The following is a 21,427-nucleotide window of genomic DNA, read 5'->3' as shown; positions in this document are numbered from 1 at the left end:
AGTCCCAAATGTCCCCTCTGCCCGAGTGTCCCCTACTGCTGGGACTTTACCTATGCATGATTTAAGATCGGTATCCTGGCTGGAATCTTGCAGTTTCCTCAAAAATCAATTCTTTCAGCTTTTCCTTCGGCAAGTCATCCAACTCCATATCAAACTTGAAGGGTGCTTCAGCTACAGGCTTAATAACACAAAGAAATATGATTATTTTAATGTCACCATGCTGTTCAATTTCATGCAGTCCTTTTATGGATGGGGAAAATGTCTGAAAATGTCCTTCACAAAAATATCTAACACTGAGCAGTCTTCAAAGCAGAACTCTCCCTGTTAGTCCTATGTGTGCTTTAGGTATTAATTTCCCAAATTTTACATCAAGTACAGTAAGTAGCTGGTCAAATCCAAACTACAAGTTGAAATATTTATTTGAGGCTCTTAACTCAGTATTCACTTCAAGAAAAAAATTATCTTAAACATTTTTTTTAAATTGGAATAAACATATCTGGCCCTTAAGGGAAACTAGGTTATTTCCTCCTCCCCTCTTTCTTCACAAAAATGAGCCTGAAATCTCCTCAGAACTGTACCTAAACTACAGCCAGTTCCAATTCAGGTTTCTAAAGCATAATCTGATGGCAAACTCAGCCACTTTCCTCTTTTACCTCAGACATCATGAAACCAGGCCTCACATGAGCTGAGAGTCTCCATTTTCTGGAGAGGGAGGACACTTTAGTATCTATTTATTGTGTGGCATCTCCTGAGTGTTGTACTGAAGTGAGAAATACAAATTGTGGTAAATTGATGCAATTTGTTCTTCAACTCCGTTAGTGCAGTAGAAATATTACCCTTGAACTAAAGTGGAAAATAATCAGCTGGATCATTTTATCAATGTTTACATTTTGACAGTGTCTTTACCTCATCACTTGGATCGTAATACTGCTCCAGATATGGATGGGCTAAAGCTTGCTCCACTTCAATCCGCTTATGGGGATTAAAGGTCAACATTTTATCCAACAAATCAAGTGCTAAGAGGAAAAAAAGTGAGCAAGGATTTAATACACACTCCAAAAAAGTGTCACAAACCTTGACGTTACCCAGACAACACCCACTGCCCAAGGTGTGTGCTGATGGCAGTGCAGCCCTGCAGCTCCCCTGCTGTAACGTGGGCAGAGGCTGTGCCCGCCCCTCTCGGCATTCCTGGGCTGCAGCTGCTCTGGGCACCCCCTGCTCCAGCACAGCTCCTGCCCAAGCCCTTCAACCCCAGAAGGGATGCAAGGCAAGAAGCACAGCAAATCCTACAGGACAACCTGGCTTGAACTATAACAGAAATTAAATAGATGAGGCTTTTTCTTCTCTCAGAAAAATGCTTTGGATTTTTGTGCCAAAATCCAAACTAAGATGGAGCTTTTCTGAAATAAATAATTATGAATATGTTCTTATTCTGAAAAGAGATCTTGGCTGTTTACAGATGAAAATATCATCCAGAAGTCATTAGGAGTTCTAGATCATCACAGCGAAATATTCTGGCACAACCAGCAGCACAGAAGATACTCTCCAGAGAAGATGCAAATACATTTATATTCAAGAGATTCAGGTAAAATCTGTTGAAGACAACTTAGAAAGAATCCATAAAGAACCTGAAGACCCAGTAAGACAGAGTGAAGCTCTGGACAGACATCACAAATCAGTGCTACTGCAGTTGGTCAGCTACTGTGCCTGTAACACATTTCCCTTTTCCAAGAAGAGAAAAAACTGATTCTAGGAGCAAGAAGCCCTAAGATATCTGCAGTATCCTAAATTGCATCACACTTCTTTTCCTCACCACATCATTTAAGAACCAGAATTTTAACAGAGGCTTCTCGATGCAGCGCAGCAGCTGCAGCTTTGCAGCAGCATGAGGAGCACAGCTGTGACCTCAGGTCATGGCACAGCCTGGGGAGGGAGGAGGCACCATCACCATCACCCCACACTGCAGGGAGCTCCTCTGGGTCTGTGCAGCACCAAGCACTGCACAGGAGACCCAGCTGCACTCGAGGGCAGCTCCAACAGCCTCAGGCCTGCACTGGAACCATCACTGGAGCCATCACTGGAGCCATCACTCTGTGCTTTGCTGTGGTTCCCTCACTCAGCCCCAGGCGGGCACAGAGCACAGTGCTGTCCCTGCCCTGAGTGCCAGCCAGCTCCTGAAAGCTGCCCTGGCACAGCTGCCCTGGGGGTGTCACTGCCAAGGGGCTGCACCAGTGGCACATTCCCCCTCAGCTGAGGTACCAGCACTGCTGCCATCTGAGCTGTCAAAGCCCACAGGGAGGACTCTCACACTGATGAGCACTGTTAGAAAAGCAGAATAAATCACTGCTGTTTTCCTCAATGACAGGGATAATCAGCTCCATACAGTTCCATCTGCAGAAATCAGCTTTTACATGGTAATTCAGTACTTGATCATATCCACTAAGAGTAAATTATCATATCAGTTAAAAAAGAAATGACTTAGGAATTGTGCTAGAGCAGGTAAAAGAGCACTGCACTGTGAACACAACCACCCTTAAACTGCACAAAGTTGAGTATAAAAGGTAAATTAATAGCTATCTAGTAAAAAAAAATCCTATTTACCCTTTACTAAAGCCTTGTTAAGAAAGGTTAACAATTACTATATTCCTTACTTTTATAACTTTTGCTCCACACATCCTCACTGAATTTTAAGCTTTCATGGTACCTAAGGATCCCACCCACTGAGGAGACCCTGTTTAACCTACAAGTGACTCTACCCAGGGCAGCAGCAGGCAGCTGCCCCCTACCTGGTGTTAGAAACAAAGTTCAAGACTTGTTTGATGCCAGTGTCAAAATCCAGTGCTGATGATCAGCACTTGAACAATGAACTGTGCTTCCAAGGGCAGTGACAAGAGTTTGGATCTCACAAGCCAGTTAAAGACCAAACTCCACAACAGGTAATCTTAGAGTGACTAAAATTGCATTAAAAAGATAAACTAGTGTGAGGGCTTTGTGCTGGTTGATGATTTTATATTAGATTTACAGTGCTGCTTTAAGGCACCTGCATGCTCTATTTCCAATATAAAGATAAATTCTTAGATTATAGAACCTCCCCTCCTGCCATTACTTTGATACAATGTAATAGAGTATAAAATACCTTTGGGGTCAGCGTTTGGAAACAGCCTGTTCCATGGTACCTTATTTTTGTGTGGTAGAGAAAGCAAGTAGTTTCTGGCCTTTAAATTTATTATACAATTCAAATCTTCTTGGGAAGGGGATCCAAGTATACCTAAAAATATGAATACAAAAAATATATGAATACAAAGAAATGCATTCTGTGAAAATCACATTAACACAGCTGTATCATATCTGCTAAAACTCAGCATTAAAACTGCTGGGAAGGGGATTTCAGACCAAATGTTTTAAGGATAGAGAACACCTGAGTAGTTTTTAGAAACATTTACTAAAAACCATTTGTTAAATAAATAAATAGATCTGAGTTTTCTAATGATCTGTAATCTCTTAGAAAGATCCCAGTAAGTGGTGCACCTAAAGAAATTCTAAAAAATTTGACCTGGACCTAATAATATATGAGCTTTTAATTTATTTTTTTAAATTTTGTTTTAAAAATATATCTGCTGATGTAGTAAATAAATTGCTAAGTATTCTCCAGTTGTCCCCAAAACAATGGTTACCTGTAGCAATTGCTGCAAAAATAACAAGAGGGGAGAGCAGACACGCACCCTGCACAGTGACCCACTGGAGAAAGGCCAGCCCAGCTGGCAGAAACGATGGACAGACAGATGGATGTGGGAATGCTGCTTTCCCACAAAGCTTACCAAGGATATGGTTAAGTTGGTCAAGGTAGTGTTTTCCTGGGAAGATGGGTCTGTTGGAGAGCATCTCTGCCAGAATGCAGCCCACTGACCAGATGTCAATAGACTTGGTGTAACCCTGCAAGTGAAGCAGAAACACATTTTTGTCAAATTGTTGTATAATAGCAGCAACATGTTACTTTGGTAAACTGTGAAAGTGCACACAAATCATCTTTCTCTTTGTTAGATGAGTCGTGCTTGCTCATACTGTTTGGTTTTTCTGTACAAATGAAATAATTAAGAAACATATATCAAAACACTACTTTGAAGGGGTAGCAAGAACTGAAGTCTCCAAGAGACAGTTTTCAAAAAGGATTTTTTAAGTTTAGCTAAATCTGTTACCAACTGCAAATTAGATTCCCTAATTCTATAACCAATTTAAACTAAAACATTTTGGAAACCAGCTATTCTAAATTGCACAGCCCCTGACAGAGAGCTGAACAGGTGTGAAAGAGCTGTCCCTGAGGGGATCTAAGCTGCACTCCAGGATGAGGCCTTTGGCAAAGGGGAAATGGCCAAACCAATGGCTGCTGCTTGGCTGCTCTGTACAACACAGGCAGGAGGAGGTGAAGAGGCTGGAGGAGAGCACAGCAGTCCCTGGGGTGTAACAGGAATGGAACAGTGGGATATCCCCATGCATGGCCAACCTGTGCCACCCCCAGGAAAAGGCACAGCAGTGACACCAGTCAGTGACAGAGCCACACCTGCCTGGGCTGCTGCCACTGCCCCTCCCCTGGGAAGCCTCTGTCCCACTGACCCCACAGCCACTGGGCTCCAGCTCCTCAGGATGCCATCCCTTCACCATTTGTGTTCAAGGTGCCAGAATCATAAAAGGAATCACACATTAAGCCAGAAACTTTTAACCTGACCACCCTCTTACAAACACAAAATATACGTGTTGTGAAAGCCTTTGATAAGTAGATGTGGATACCCCAGTGCTGTGGCCTCAGTGCAGGTTTTAAATACAAGATGTGAGTTTAAAATACAAGAAGCTGGAGGAATACACCCTTAATTGGTCAGATGTCTATTTTCTTAAAGTGCTTGGACACGCCACTGACCCACCAAAACAAACACACCAACTGGAAAAGCTGTAAATCCTCCAGGAACAACAGCTGTCCCAGAATGTCAAATACAGCTCCAGGTGTCACCCAGGTGCTTTGCTAACAGGTGTCTGGCTGGGGGAGTGCACACAGGGGTTCTGAAGGACACCCACCACCCACACAAGAATTGGATGCACCTTAAATGGCCAGAGAACACAACAGTAATTCCAAATACATAAAAACCAAAGGAATGATTTCATGGAGACTATAGGAATGCAATTAAGACTGACACATTTTTTATGTGTCTCATGCCTTCATTCAGAATCAGATTCACCCTCATTATACATTCTAAACCTAAATTAAGATGTCAAGATGACATTAAGGCAACATTTGCAGCCTTGATGGAGGCAGCAGCAGAATGCTCATTCCAGCACTCCTGTCCTGCTCAGTGGCACAGCAGGTGATGGAAGCAGTCTCATGACTGGCAAGGAACTGGAGGTGTGGGAAGCTGAGCACGTGATTTCTCAGTTCTAGTACCCAGTAATTGATTCTGGAATCACAATTTATTTCAAGCCAGCAGCTCTACTGGAAACCATGCCCACTCCTCCCCAAGACTGGTGTGTGCGTTCTGATCCTACAAACACACAAGGGCTCACTGCTCCAAGCACAGCTGGAACTCACAAGGGAAAAAGCAGCAACAGCAGCACCCCAGCAGCTCCCTGTGGCCTTACCTTAGAATTCAGCATGATTTCAGGAGCCCTGTACCAACGTGTGGCCACATACTCTGTCAGGAATCCTGTGTGATCATGGTCGGGATCTGCAACGCGAGCCAATCCAAAATCACAAATCTGGTTTGAGAGAAGTAAAAAGGAAAAAAAGGCCCATTAGACACACAAATCCAACACTATAACATCACTGATTCACCATTCCCCAATCAATGTAACATCCACAAATGCAGAGATGGCAACCTATGCTTTTAGAAAAGTTATTGCACAAAGGTGAAGAAAAATGTTTTGGATCAATTACAAAGAACATCCAACTGCCATTCAGGGGCCAGTAAGAATAAATAAGAAATAGTTCACAATTTATGTTCCACTACAGGCTTGCTTACAGCACCTTTGCCAAATAGGCAAAGATACACTGCTCCAACCTCTCAGAAACTCACCAGAAAACAAAAAGAATAGCAATTAAGACTTCCAGAAAACCTAATTAGCAACCAACACATATGCAACTAAGCTCAACACCCTATTTTACAAAAGCTATCATCATAACTGCATCTTTGCAGAAGAAACAACCTATCCAATCATGAGATAATGGTAGGCTGGAGAGATTATGGGCTGTTGAAGGAAGCATAAGCCTAAAAGACAAAAAACAATCCCCCAAAAACAAAACACAAGCAAGAAAATATTTCTCAACCCCTTATAAGGAAAATAGTTTTATCTAACTATGAAAAGAAAAACAAACACCAATTTAGACTAGTGAGTTCAGCAAAAAGTAAAAGGTGGTTTTAGTTATGCTCTGGTAAGGAGGCTCCATGGTTTTCAGAGCTATTCAGTGTCTAGAGAGAAATTAAGAAAATTAATAATGTGAAGACAGACTGCTGTAGAGCAGAGCAGCTGCTCCTTTCTTACCATCCCAAAGGTCAATGGCAAGGTTGTTGAGTGGCACATTAGACACATACACAAGCTTCTGCTGCACCCCAGAACATCACCAGGTTATGACTGCCACACAAAGTGTATTTCCATGAAAGAATACATACTTTCAGGAAAACCAGGCATCAAATGTAGGAGTGGCAAACAGTGGGAGGTTCCTCTGCTACATTTGTTTTATAATATTTACTCTTAGATAGTTAATTGTGTACAGTGATTATATTGAAAATGTGAAGTGAAAATAGGCTGCAGTCAATAAAATCAGTAATGGAAAATGCTACCAAAACCACAGAAACCTCCCTTTGCCCTGGCAGATATTTCTTAACTTTCCTGTAGGGACACCCTGTCAGAGAAATAACTGACAGATCAGTTAGGGAAGAAATCCTTCACCTGACTGAAAGCTGTATCTGAAGGACAAGACTCAGCAGCTGACTGTTCCACAGGGGGTCTGGAGGAAAGGCAATGGTGAATGCCATAAGCCAAGCTGGATGCCATTACTTTAGCTACATATTAAAAAAATAAACCCAGCTCCTTGGATCCTTAGAAAACAACCCCAAAAAGAACCTTTCTAAAGCATGGCAAGGTTCTGCCAGGCTACAGGAACAGAGCAGCTGCCTTGTGTGCAATTAGCTTACATAAAGAGACTCAGTACAAATAATCAGAAGAGCCTCCTCTAAAGACAGAAACAAAGAAACTGTAGAGGACAGCTTAGAGACTTCAGAAAATAATTATGCAGCAGGCAAAACTGTTGTAATCTCTTCCTCCTAACCTCGAGAAAGCTAGATAAGATTACAGGCAAAGGGACTTGTGCAGAATTTCAGCATTACACAAAAGCAAAGCACTAGGGTTTGTCACATTAAAACAAAAGAAGAAAGACATTCTCTGGTCCACAGTGAAAAGCAAGAACTGAATTACAGAAGATGCCTCTGAATCTCTCACCTCAAGTAGAAAAATGCTCATGGGATGGAAAGGAAGAATAATGACAAAGAGAGCTCATTAAAATGACAAAAAGCCCCTGCTGACTGGGGCAGAAACAGGTTAAGCAGAAAAGCAGAAACACCATTAGTGAGAAAGACTTCAAGGTTGAAGCTGCAAGGAAGAGGTTTTGGCTGCAGAGCTGGCAGGGGTGACAGCACAGAGGGACAGCACAGAGGGACAGCACAGAGGGACAGCACAGAGCGACAGGGAGGCACAGCCCTGGCTGCAGCTGGGGAGGGCAGACCCCTCTCCCCCTGTGCCCAAGGACACCCAGAGAGCAGCTGCCCTGCTGAGGGGCTCTGGGGCCACTGGGTCCATGCAAATGATGATGCACAGCAGGCAAAGCACCAGGAGTTGCTTTTAGGCTTCTCCACGTGAATGAAAACAATAAAAAAATAAAATAAATAATCTGAGAGCAATATAATAACAGGCGAATTTTATTGGCATTTTCACTAAGTCATAGCAGAGAATAAAAAAATACATAATGAAAGACTCGTGTATGTCAGGAAGTACTTCATGCCTTGGAGAGACAGAACAGATGCTACTGAGACAGAAGAAATTACTTCCCTGCTTAATAAATATTAAAATAATAAATAAAACCAGCATCCTACCTATATATTTAGCTTCCACTTCTTGAAAACAATGTTCTTGCAACCAGTACCAGGGGTTTTTAAACAGACATGGCTTAAAATTGGATGAAGCTATCAAGCAGATGGGAAGATTTAGGAGGATCATGTACATGCAACCATTTACTAAGCAAATAAAATTACACCAACAGTACTACTAATATACTGAAATATCTGCAGTTGTATTGTTGAGTAGCCTGGGCCTCTGTGTATTTGTATAAAAGGAAACAGAAAAATTAAGTTTAATTGTTACTGATAAGATGGTGGTTCAAACAGTTGCATCTCCTGAGTAACTGGAAAAATCATGAAACAAACACTAACTTGCAGTTTTCCTTTAAAAAAATCCCTCTCATCACCTTTTCATGCCTGCTGCAGTAGGTAACAATTCTTGGTCATTTAAAAATTGTGAGTGTTCATTATATAGGCAGAATTGAGCATGTAGCCAGTCTTTAGAATGGACCAGCATACAAAGAGCAAGGGATTGTGTGACACTCTTGGAATTGTGACAAACCTGTACAGCCCACAACTGGCTCACACTTTGAAGAGGGTATTTTTATTTTGTGGTTTGCTTATTGAGAAAGTTAGAGCTACACTAAAAATCAAAGGGTAATTAGGAGCAACAGAGTATTCAACAAACACAGTTGTACCACCTGGGATCAAGCACTGTAACTCAGCAATTCCACTCCATCAGTGGCCAGCAGCAAATACATGAAATATATACATTATATTTATATATACACTGAAAAGGGAAACAAATTCCAATGCCTCTCTCATCTTCCATGGATCTGCCACTGTGGGACTCTAAAGCACAGGGAGCACTCAATGAGGGTTTTTCTGCTAACTTGCTTGGTGGTTTTTTAAAAACTGCAGTATCTAGAGTGCTCTGTGATACCAAATTCCACAGCTTAACAATGCTGCAAATAAACTTCACCTGCTCCTTTCCTCCCTCCCAGCCTTTTCCAAAGGTATGGACAGAGAACACAGCTGCTCCCCAGTCACTGTCCCTGTGCCACTGACAATGTTATCAATGTTGGCAAATCCTACTGGATTCCTCTGTCCCTCATGCAGCATCTCCCAGCAGAGGAGACCCAGGCTAACCAGCTCTTTGTGTTATGGAGAGCAGTACTTTGAAATCCTGCTCTCCTCATATCACTGGGAGAAATGTAATAACTACAATCACAGACTCAAAACCAACTGAAAGGTAGAGAATGGCATGTTTTCAGTTTTATTCTCTATTTCTGTTCTGTTTCTTCACACTTGGTTGGCTTTACTGAATGCCACTAAGCATTGAGCTGACATTTTCCAAGAATCATAACAGCTCTAAGCTCATCCCTCTGTAGTATTAACGAGTACAGAGCTGATCACTGGAAATGCAAATTAGGAACATTCCCTCCCTAAGTAATTGCCATGCATTTAATCAGCACTGAATCTCACATGCTGCTTTAGCTGCCCACTAATATGAAGTCCTTTTCCAACAACAAAACATTAGCAGTGTAAACAGAGAAACCAAATCTTGAAACATACACAGTTCTGAGTTTTGAGGTAAACATGATGCTGCTTCAGATCAGTATTTTCACCCAGCTTTCAAAGAGGCTGTTTCCAAGTCAGCCTCCAGATGGAAACAGTGCACTCATTACAGCAGTCTAACAGATTCTTAGTCACTCAAATCCTGATAATTATTTTATCTAACCAAGTAATGTTTTGGCAATCTTTCCAGGACAAAAATCACATTGATACCCAGTAAAAACCTCACACTCATGGTTACAGCAGTTTGTTTATGAAAACCATGGCAGGAAAATCTGTAAGAAATTTCAACTCACCTTGAGATCACACGTGGTGTTAAGCAGCAGGTTGGAAGGTTTGAGGTCACGGTGAAGCACATTGGCTGAGTGGATATATTTTAACCCTCTCAGAATCTGGTAAAGGAAGTAACAAATGTGGTCATTGCTGAGGTGTTGAGTCTTTAGGAGCTTGTAAAGATCTGTCTCCATAAGATCTTGCACAATGTATCTGTGGGGTATTAGATGTAAGGCAGCAAAAAAACTCGGTGTCATATCAGGTATCAACAGACAGTACCCAAGGAAACCTCTAGAACATCTTTTCTCTCTTATTTGTCTGATGACAATTATGACATTGTGTAGATGATTCTTGCTTTAGAAGCTTGGAATCCAATCAATCCTGATACATGATGCAGCCCTTTATAGAATAAAAAGGCACCAGCATGTCATCCTCTCAAATTAATCATCATAAACCTCTATTTCTTCATAGTAGAGCTTGACTTTTATTGGAATCTCAATTTCATCTCATTCCTATCCTGCTTGCCAAGAAACAAATGGTGTTTTTTGGTTAATGAGTAATAAGCTTCCAAGATACTTGTTTGTAATTGCATAAAAGCAGGACTGTGTAGATCTCATCATTTCTGATCAATTTTCTCTACCATCTCCTCACTTTAAAAATTCAGCTGTTCTTCTCTACTCTATATATATTTATTATGTTACATTAAACACAACAGTTCTCCTCTTACCAAAATTAATACCCAATATACTCATTCAGATTATTTTTTAAATAAGATTGTAATGAAAATTAAAAGAAGGGTCTTTTTTGGTTTTTTTTGCTTCAACAGGAATGAGTTGAGTAAAATTTTCTTCCCCCGTAATTCAAGAACATTTGAGACAATTATAGCAGAGTCTGGACATTTGAGTTTCTCATCAAAGCAACCAGTTGTAACAGCAGCTCTACTAAGGGCAAATATAGTTTTAGAATGATATGACTAAACTAATTCTTCTCTAGAATGTTGAGTTCTTTGCCTTGGAAGATAGAAATTAATTCTTTCTTTTCCCTTAAACTAGTGCTCATCTACATCAAAACTACAAACTGATCAAATACTATTAACTTCCCTTTTGATTTACAATAATAGAAGCCAACTTTTATTAATATTTGGGAAGGAAGAGCATGAAGGGGAAAAACAATCAAAAGAGAAGAGGCAACCATTACTAATGATGCCAAAAACACTTTGAAAGGATACACATCTTTCATCTGTTCAATAGTTGGAGCTCTGATAATGTCATTTATTCCAATAATATTCTCATGCCTGAAGCGCAGCAGGATCTTGATCTCTCTCAGAGTTCTCTGGCAGTATGTCTGGTGCTCAAAAGGACTGATTTTCTTTATAGCAACTCGAACTTTGTTGACGTTATCATAAGCAGAACTAGAAGAGAATCAATAACATCAATTACAAAGAACATTAATTAAATTCAGAAAGAAAGAATGTGAATTCATTTAATACAGGGGTGGTGCATTTTGTTTACATTTATTTTTATCAAATGGGGAGAGGTGACAGTGACACATCTTTTAGTTTGGTGAACTGACAAAGCACTGTTGTTCTTTCACCAGCCTATTTGGGTCTCTACCCATTGGCTTTCCCAGCTGACTTGGAGTCTCTGATTCATGGGTCCTGCACAAAGGAAAAGGTATTTGTTATTTGTCCTCTTTATCAGCCTGTGCAACAACCAAGTCTGAGTTTTTTTCTACATGCTGCAATCATGAGAAGTTTGAGAAAGTTCATCCAGAGTTAACCCATTCACTGTGGGGTGCAGAAAACCCTTCAGAAATCATCTCTTGAGCAGCAGAATACCACATCCTGTGTCCAGACCCACAAGTAAGAGCAGTTGTCACAATCTTTCATGCTTCCCTCAAACTACACTGTCAGCACCTCCACAACAGACATGGAAGAACCAAAGGGATGGAGAATTTGTTACAACACCTTGCCAAGGGCAATTCCAAGGTAAGCAGAGTTTGAGGAAAGCAAGCTGTATCAGGCACACACATGGAGTGGGAGCAGGCAGCAGCACAATGGGGATCACAGTGGCTGTGAGCCATGGTGAGGAGCTCACTGCCTCCTACATTTCCATGGCTCCTTCCAGGAGCTCAGAACTCCATTCCCAGCTACACCAACAAACAGGCTCAATAAACAGTATCTCTGTTCAACATGCCTATGCATTCATGAAGAGTATCACAGCCTGAGCCTAACTGAAAGTCTCAGTAAAAGCTGAGACTTGATTTTCTAAATATCATACCTGATTTTCTAAATTCTGGACTATGAATCCTAACAAGTTTTAGTATGTTTTCTATGGTCTTGTTTATAAAAATGACAAAGCATCTCATTATCATAAACTCTACTGTATAAGTATATGTTAAATTAATTAATTAAAATTTAGATGTGTTTGTATGATTCTTGTCCCTACTCAAGCCTGCTACTGAATTATTAGGAAATTAAAAAATTAATCAAGCCTACATTCCATACATTTTTGTTAGCCTCAACTATTTAATATAAAAAAAGAATCATACTAGCTGAGGAGGCTTTACATCCTACCAGTTTTCTACAATTGAGTCCCAGAACCTCTTTGATACCCTTTTAATTTGCCTTTCTCTGCTGAGATGTCCAGGTGCCTGGTGACCAGGTAAAGCAGAATAACATGCAAAAATCCAATTAAAAAAGGAGAACTTAGAGGAATTCAAATGCCTGGCCACATCAAGGCTCTTTGACAACTCAGCAGAACTATGGTGTAACAAGGTGTTTTTGAGATGGTACTGTCATCATTGGATGAAAAACTGTTTAAAATTTCTCACTTTCATTATTCAAATGGGCATATAATTCAGTCAATTAGGGTCATCAGGAAGATCTTCATACAGCTCATGCAGTTACATCTGTAACTGTAACATCCTTTTTGCACAGTTTTCCCACTCAATCCCTTTGACCTGCCTGCATCCCCAACCCTGACCTGTACCATTTTTTTGCCTCAAGAAACACTGAACTCAAATGCTCCATGGGAAGCTTTGAAATGCCACATGCTGAGCAAGTATTCATTACAACTGTTGCTGCTGCATATGTATAGATAACACATTAGCAGTTCCTCAGTCCCAAAATAGATAATAACCAAGTGCTGTAAGTGGAACTTGGCATCGCCTCCAAGAGCACTTGGGCTCCAGTAATTTTCTTAGCTCATCACCTGTGGTGTTTACAATAGACCAGTGAGGTCTGTCACAAGCAGAAAACAAAACCAGAAATAACTCTGAAGCACAAACAACCTGGATTTGGGAAAGAAATGAAAGAATCCTATGGGCCATTTCATCATTATAAACAAACCTCCTGTCTCCTCCTCTGTACTGACCTGAGCATTTTTTCTGCCACAATGCAGAGTCTTACTTCCTTTCAAAGGACTTGACACCAGCAGCTATACAGAGTACAAAAAGGCAAAATGCCAATATTTACCCATTGATGCTGCTTAAATAAAAGCTCCCAGTCTCTTAAAATATTCGATAAATCAGTTATTGCTTTGCAAGGGTTGCTTATTGAGGGAAAATACGTTATCTTTCCTTGTACAGATTAAATGAACATTATTTCATCAATTAAACATACCGAGATTTCCTCTCTTGTAGTGTTTCACCTACAGGCCTAAGCATTACTTAGCAAAAGGTTTATGCTGTCATAAATGATGGCTAATGAAAAGGATGGCTAATTTTGCTTTCTGATGGTTCAATTATAATACACCCGGTTCACTGAGGAAAAAAGCTGCATATCTGGAATAAAGATGCAATCAGTTTCCAAGGTACCTTCTCCATACAGTCATCTCTTGCACAGCTAAGCTTCCATTGCCTCAGCTGAGGGGAGCAAAACTGAAATATTGTCTAGTTGAAAAATTAAAAGGGACACTGGATTTATTTCTCATGTCATATTTTTTGAAATATAAGCCTTTCTGTAAGTTGATTAAACATCCAAGAGATTATCTCAACTTCCATGAGCAAGAAGCTAATCATACAAGCAGTCACGTACACTTGCTGGTGCATAATATTTTAAATGTCATGCATAATGCAGGTACACTGAGCATCTGTATTACCTAGTTAACACCATTTCACATTCTCAGCCACAGCCCTTAAAGCACATACTGCTTAAGTAAACTCTGTGACCCTTTAAAAATGCTTTCTCGATTTGACACGTGCTATAGGAAAGTGTCAAAGCTGCACATGAGGCTGAACTTTAGTGGAACTGAAGTGTCAGGCTACAACCAGAGCCCTCCTATGAAGCCCTATGGAAAGAAGTGACTGACGATGCAGGAAAGCCCTTCCACTCCCAGACCTGGGTCCTTTGTAGGGCAGACTGAGCCACTCTCAAGCGTTCCCTCCATCCCACCAGCAGCAGATTGACACACTCCTCCCAGAGCTCTGCTGCAGGAATGTGCTGCTCAGAGTCTGCATCCCAGTAGCTGCAAACAAAACCTCCCTGAAGGAGCAATGCAGGCCGCGGTGCGTCTCCCTGCAGCCCGTGCACGGCTCGTCTCTGCGGGCTGCAGCCGCAATTACCGATCTCATGTGCAGCTCCTGATCGCCCGTGCTCCCCCTGCAGTCCGACCGGGATCAGCTCCACAGCACATCCTAAATTTAGATTATTTGCATTCTGGCAGTGCTGTCCCAGTGTGCACAGTGTAACCTCTTTGTCTGGGCTGCCAGATTCTACTAAACCAAACAACAGCTGGTTATATTTGCAATGAAGCAGTTAACTGGGACATCTTCTGAAGTCAGGAATACTTTCTATTATCTTGACTTTTTTTCCAGAGGAAAAAAAAATCTGTGAAGTGGGAAAAACAGTTCTCTTATTAAGAACTCTTGGAGTGCCAGTTTATTGCTTTTAGCTTCTAATCGTTAAGCACATGTACTGATCATCACCCACAGAACTGTCCCATTATGATGAATCTAGACACCAACACTTTCAATATTTAGAAGGGAGGATTTATTTCCACCCCAATCATGTGCAGTCTCACAAGCTGAAGCAAGCATTGAGCTGTGAGTGCTATTTATCTGTAATGTGATTAATTTAAATATAGATTTTGCAACTGCCCAACTGTTGTAGCCACAACATTATTCCTATTTCAAGCCATGGTTACTAAACTGTGACAACCTGCAATCGCACCGTTATTTAGATACTTTGGCAACATCGTCTGAAAATCAATACAAGCCCGAGCAGCAGAGTTTATCATTCCCGATTTTAAGTATCTTGTAAATACATAAGAAAGTTTTGACTAAGTAAAACAAAATAAACAAATGAGCATTTATAACCCAAGAAGTTGCACCACATAACTTTTAAAGCCAGTTTTTATCCTTCTACTGTCTGGTACCAGCTTCCTTTTTAAGCAGAAGCGCAGGGCGGGGCCGCTTCCAGGAGCAGTGACCAGAGAGGCCCCGCGGCCCCGAGCCCACAGCGCTGCCCAGGCGGCCTCGGGCCCCTGTGCCGGCAAGGCAAGGCAAGGCAAGGCAAGGCAAGGCAAGGCAAGGCAAGGCAAGGCAAGGCAAGGCAAGGCAAGGCAAGGCAAGGCAAGGCAAGGCAAGGCAAGGCAAGCTCTCGCCAGGCACGTGTGGCCCAGTGCCAAGCTCAGCCCCTCCTGCCCACAATGCCTGCTCCATGCTCCTCACCCATTGCTATTCCTCGCGTGTTGCACTGGGGCAGAGCTGGAACAAGTGAGAGCACGCTGCAGGAGAGGAGCCAACCCTGGCAGTGCCTGCATCCCACACGGGGCTGGCCCTGCACACCAACAACAACTCCCTGCTCCTTCCCCCACCGCGGGATGTTCTCCCAGCATTTCCAGGATTATTCACCTCGTGGCTGCTTTACAGGCTGCTCTCAGCACACACACACAAAATACACAATGCTACCGGCAAACATCCTAATTACAACTCTAAATAAAAGACCGATTTGAAGTTTTAAAAGGATTCTTTTTTTTTTTTATGTTGCCGTGGAAACACGATTCCAAGGGCATATCCAGAGATAAGAATCTTTGTGAAATATTGGGTAATTCGGCTTACTCACAGAATAAGAAAGGCAAAAATAATTCCCAGCAAGCAAGCTGATATACAGAGATCTTTAATCTTTTCATTCAGTCCACATTTAGCTCAATCACGGACATTTCCACAACACGCCGACATTGATCAAGTTACAATGCAAATAGCTTAAACTTATTTTTAATACTCCTGTAAATACAATAATGCAATTTTATGACACAGTAACAACCACCCTAACAGACTGTTCGCTACAATTGTTGGGGATGGGGAAGGTGGTTGCAAAAGTGCAGATTTGCAGAGGGTTTTGGGTATTTTGTTTGGAGCTGTTTATTTAATAATCAGATGTTAACCCTTGCAGATTCTTCAGAATAATTACTTTCTTCTTCTACATGATTGAACCACAGAGAGCAGCTACAGTGTATGACTTTTTAAATAAAGAGAAAAAACTGGAAAAAGAATAAAAATAGTCAAAGACTATTTGAGGACACTGAGTAATTTGTCATTTTTACACTGTTGAATGTATTTTTTGTAGCCAACTGTAAACACCTACGTTTACTAGAAATATTTGTTACTTTCCTCCATTTATTCATAATATTTTGAAGACAAGTGTATTATTCATTAGACTTTTTATTAGCATTAATTTACAAAATCAGCACCTGGTTTTAGAAGGAACAAGTGCCTACTTATATTGGGATATATTTGCCATGTTTCAAGAAATCTATTTATAAAAAGACAACCCATGTCACAGTTTCATTTTGATTTCTCAGCTTTCTCTAGAAGAGGTTCTCAATAACAAAGCATTTCTCAGGTTTGTCAGCTGAGAATTCAGGAAATAAACTACAGAAACAGGGGCATCTTAAAACACTTCTACTTTCCTCCATTAAACATTTAATTTTACAGACTAACCCCTGCCATGGAGGAAAGTCAGCAATCCATGAAAATGGAGGTATCTCACTATTACATTCTTTAAAAAACAACAAATAAAAAACCAACAAGGGAGAAAGGAAATATGATTTCTGAACCAGTGCCCTTTATTGTATCACAGGTCCATAGCAAGGTGCCCATTGAAGCTGAACTGGAGCTGCAGACCCCACTGTGCTTTTAGTGAACCTCTGAGGCTTTCTGGGTCAAACTGGATCAGCACTGCCTCCACCTCTGCCCCTGCTGCTTCAGGCACCTTCCTTTTAACAATCCAAACCACTCCTGACAGGAAAGCTTCCTGCTACAATTACACCAACTCCTTCCTCCCATGACAAAGGTGAATAATGACTCTGAAGTGATTTTACTCAGATCTGATCTACTGCAGGTTTCTGCCCTTCACACCACAAATTCTTAAGGCACTTTCATAACTTCCTAAGATTTGCTTTCATTTAATTTCATTTCATTGTATCTGCTCAAATGAATCTAATTCATACTGGTGAGACACTGGCACAGGTTTTCCAGAGCAGCTGTGGATGCCCCATCCCTGCAGGTGTCCCAGACCAGGCGGGAGAGGGCCTGGAGCATCCTGGTCCCTGCAGGGGCTGGCTCTACTTCATCCTTAAGGTCCCTTCCAACTCAAACCACTGTAGGCTCTAATAGGTTACAAAGGCACAATTTTATTTTTCAGAATTTGAAAAGCAGTATTGGATGGATCCTTGCAAAAAATTAAATTTCAAGCTACTTACTATGCACATAATAATTACTTAATAGTATAATTCCTTAGTCACTCCTAGGATTTTGAAAACGAACAGCTAGTCATGCAAAATGGAGTCTGTTAAATTAATTACTTTTGCCAGAAGCTCAGTCAATTCATAATCCTGGGTGTGGCAGACCAGATGATTTGTGTTTTGTTAGCACCTACTAAACAGAGCTATGAAGAGCAGCAGTTCTAGAACTACACCTTAATACTGGCATTAGAAAAATACTGGCCATTCCACCTAAGGTTCTGTATCATTTGGCTAAATATGTTATTTAATTTTATGGTGCTTTGATTAATCTTAGTTGTTTGGAAAAAAATCAATTCTCTTCTAACGTGTATTTTTCTTTCTATACCTTCAGCTGTACAACACTGACTTCAAACCACCACATATGCCTACTCTGTTTTTTGCCACTTCAAGTTGGTCTTCAGAAAATAGAAAGCTCTTACATCTCACTTTATCTACTTCTTCCCTTCCCACTTCCCTTCCTTATTTTAGAGGTTTACTGGTTCTCCACTGCCAGTATTTCCTTTGATAGCGCTGATGCCAAATTTAACAAACTTCACTACGTTTAAAGGCCCCTTGGCATCTGTGAAATAAATTAATTCCAAAGGCACCAACTGCTTTCGATAAAATATCACAATATTAAATAGCACTATCTTTCTCCTCTGTATATAAATTCCTGTGGGAATGAATTTTGGGCTAAAATTGTAAGAGCTCAGCAACATGAGCCAACCTAAGGTCTCAGTGAATTCAAAGGAGGGGCTGTGGTTCACCCTCCCTTTTATGCCTCACATCCCTGCCCTTTCTCACTTTTTTTGTTGGAGCAGTGCCTTTGTGTCAGTTCAGAGAACTAAAGCAGCTCCAAGTTGAAGCAGGAACAGAAGAAGCTTTACCTGCACAGTCCTATTCCCTTCCTGTGTCAGCACCAGCACTCACAGGGCTTTGTGTCCATCATTTCAATTTTATTTTTTTATGAAGTCACTCTTCAGCTACACCAGCTTTCCAACACAGCAAATGCTCCAGCTGTGCAGGCCCCAGCACAGGAGAGGAGGGAGTGACAGAGCAGAGGCACGGACGGCAGAGCTGCCCCTGCAGCAGCAGCACAGCCCCAGATCAGCACAGCTCAGCCTGCAAAGCTGAGCCCTCCCACAGCCATGGATGAGGTGCCCAACTCCTGCCCCGTGCTTAAGGCTCCTCAAGGGGCAGCAAAAACCCACCAGGACAGCAAAATCATCACTGTTACTCCAGAGCCTGGAAAACAACCAGCACATCCCCAAGCAGCAAAGGAGGAATCGTAAATGTGTGCAGGAAACACTTCCCCTTTCCTAGAGAGAAGGGAGAGCACAACCAGAGAGCTGTGAGTGGTGATAGGACTAACAAATCCTCCAGTGTGGTTTAGTCTTTTGTCTGCTAAGGTTCTAATTTGACTTATATCCCAGATACTCCTCCTAAAATCAGCTTATTTAATTGATTCCACACCACATAAATCTTCAGAAGAGATAGTTCACAGTATTTCATTCCAACAGAAAACAGAACAAAATCATCCATGCACATTCAAAAGCAGAGATTTTTCTAAACCTGATGTAGAAACATCAGGTTTAGAATTTTGCATTTTCAGTGCAAAATGGAAACTATCCCAAAGCTCTGATGAAAACAAGGTCACTGCCACTGTCCACTCTGCCATGGTTGGTTCAGTATTTCCCTTGCAAACCAAAACAACCAAACCACGAGCAGTGAGTGTGCATCTCACCACCATCAGCAGTTACTTCCCTTTGTGTAAGATTACAAGGCATTTTCTAAATGTTTTTTCCATGTTTCTAAAGAGACATGGCAACAGTAAACCCTCAGCATATTCACAGTTTGGTGCTTTGTTCAGAGGAGGTATCAGCACTAAGACATGTTGGCTCCAGTAGTTGAAAGGAAGCTATTTCACAATTATGAAACACTCAAAAAATCCAATATGAAAGTCAACCTGAATGTCATTTGGGATATTTTGCAACATCCAAATCCCAATAAAAACGGGCAAATTCCAGACTGAAGCATTTTGGGGAGTATTGATTTGGAGTGCTCAAATGACCTGAAATTTTACTCAGGACACATCAGCAATATTTGGTGAAGCAATCTGCCTCCTTCTGAAGAAGCAAGAAGTGAAGTACTGCAGTGGCAGCTGCAAACGTTAAGAAAAACTGCAAAATGAAGTAATTGCACATTATAAACTGCAGCCTAATTGCAAGCTGCTCGTACTTAAAACATACCCACAACACAGACCAATTACTTTCCACCATGTAACAAAAACTCTCATTTGCATCCTAATCACCACAGAGTATTTCAGTATTTTATGAAAATTCTCTTAAAATACAAAAGAAGGACTTCCAGGAGAAGAGATTTCCACTTGGGGAGTTTAGGTTGTGATTTTGGGTACTGCAAACAGACGGACAGTAAAAGCATGTGCACAAACAACTCTGCTAAAACTGAACTGCCATGAAGATTCTGCCCAAATCTAACAGAAAAATATTTCTACTCCAGCCTTTCTCCAAGACAGATACACACAAAGCAGAATTGAACGCAGCAGTGCGAGGGGCACGGCCCAAGGCCGGGCGGCCGGGAGGGTCACGGGGGCTGCGGAGGAGCCGGGGCTGTCCCTGCCCGGCTCTCCCGGCGGAAACGGGCGGGGACAGGAATGCTGTGAAACAGAAACCGAGTCCTGCACCCCGATGGAGCACAGGAAACCCTGCCAAAGGACCGAACAAATCAAATCAAATCACGCTATCTGAATCAGTGACATTTAGTACAAGCTGTAATTATCTTACCCATCTACCTGCTCAAAGCTGACAACGAACTGCGTTTGGTTTTTTGCGCACCGTGCAAAAAGATGAGTTTGAGAATAGCTCAAACATTTACCCAAACGTTGTACTAAAGCAAAGGAAAACAAGCTCTCTACTGAAAAGATTTATCCACAAGCAAAGCAGCATCTTTAATAACCATCCTGCTAATTAACAAAACACAGATTTCACACAGATAAATCACCTGAAATGAACTGTACTGCTGAATTTCATATTATTACACTATTATTTTTATTTCCCTTACAACACAAAAACATAGAAGCTATACTTTTGAATACATTTATAGCTCCATACACTTCATTTGAGTGATCTGGAAATGAAAATAAAATACAATTGAAATCACTTAATAAAATGTTTCTGGGTTTGGGATTTTTTTCCTGACATTATTTTAAAAGTTCCTAAAATACTTCACTTTAAGTGAAATCCTTCTCCAAATTACCAGAACATCCAACTTCATCCACAGCAGTGCCAGCTCCCAGTGATGAAGGCTGAACAAGGACTGAGCTGTGCTGTGTGCACACCCAGCAGGTCAAGGGACTGATTCCTGCTGTGAGGGCACATCTGGAATTCTGCATCCAGTTTTCTTCCCTTCCAGTACTGGACCAAATCCAGCAGAAAACCATTAGGATGCATTGGGAGCTGAAGGATGTGACATGAAAGAAAAAAAAATTGAAAAAACTGGGTTTGTATAGGCTAGGAGGGGGAAAAGGGGTGGTGGTGAAAAATATCCAACTGCTCTTTTAAGTCACATAAAGGGGAATCACTGAGAACAGTGATCCAGATTCTTCTCAAAGAGTACAAAGGACAAGAGGGGATGGTCCCAAGTTGCAGCAAGGCAAACTCTCATGTTTTTAAGGGGAAAAGTATCACTGGACAATTGGTTTAACACTAAAACCAGAAGTTGCCCATAGATGTTGTAGAA

The 21,427-nt window shown here is 41.3% G+C and overlaps 1 protein-coding gene across 1 annotated transcript in view; it reads right to left on the bottom strand.

Moving 5' to 3' along the window:
* MAPK1 (mitogen-activated protein kinase 1) overlaps positions 1–21,427 on the bottom strand; it is a 38,082-nt gene that overhangs the window by 10,848 nt on the left and 5,807 nt on the right. The window contains exons 2-8 of the mRNA XM_058816728.1: positions 11,173–11,355; positions 9,968–10,157; positions 5,626–5,742; positions 3,819–3,933; positions 3,137–3,268; positions 907–1,016; positions 51–178 (exon numbers count right to left, since the gene is read on the bottom strand). Coding sequence (XP_058672711.1) covers positions 62–178; positions 907–1,016; positions 3,137–3,268; positions 3,819–3,933; positions 5,626–5,742; positions 9,968–10,157; positions 11,173–11,355 — 964 coding nt within the window. The 3' untranslated portion in view covers positions 51–61. The remainder of the gene's footprint in view (positions 1–50; positions 179–906; positions 1,017–3,136; positions 3,269–3,818; positions 3,934–5,625; positions 5,743–9,967; positions 10,158–11,172; positions 11,356–21,427) is intronic.

The sequence above is a fragment of the Ammospiza caudacuta genome, chromosome 18 (genome assembly GCF_027887145.1).
Source record: "Ammospiza caudacuta isolate bAmmCau1 chromosome 18, bAmmCau1.pri, whole genome shotgun sequence".
Classification (NCBI taxonomy): domain Eukaryota; kingdom Metazoa; phylum Chordata; class Aves; order Passeriformes; family Passerellidae; genus Ammospiza; species Ammospiza caudacuta.
The sequence above is the reverse complement of the archived record's forward strand: the minus strand, read 5'-3'. Positions and strand labels throughout refer to the sequence as shown.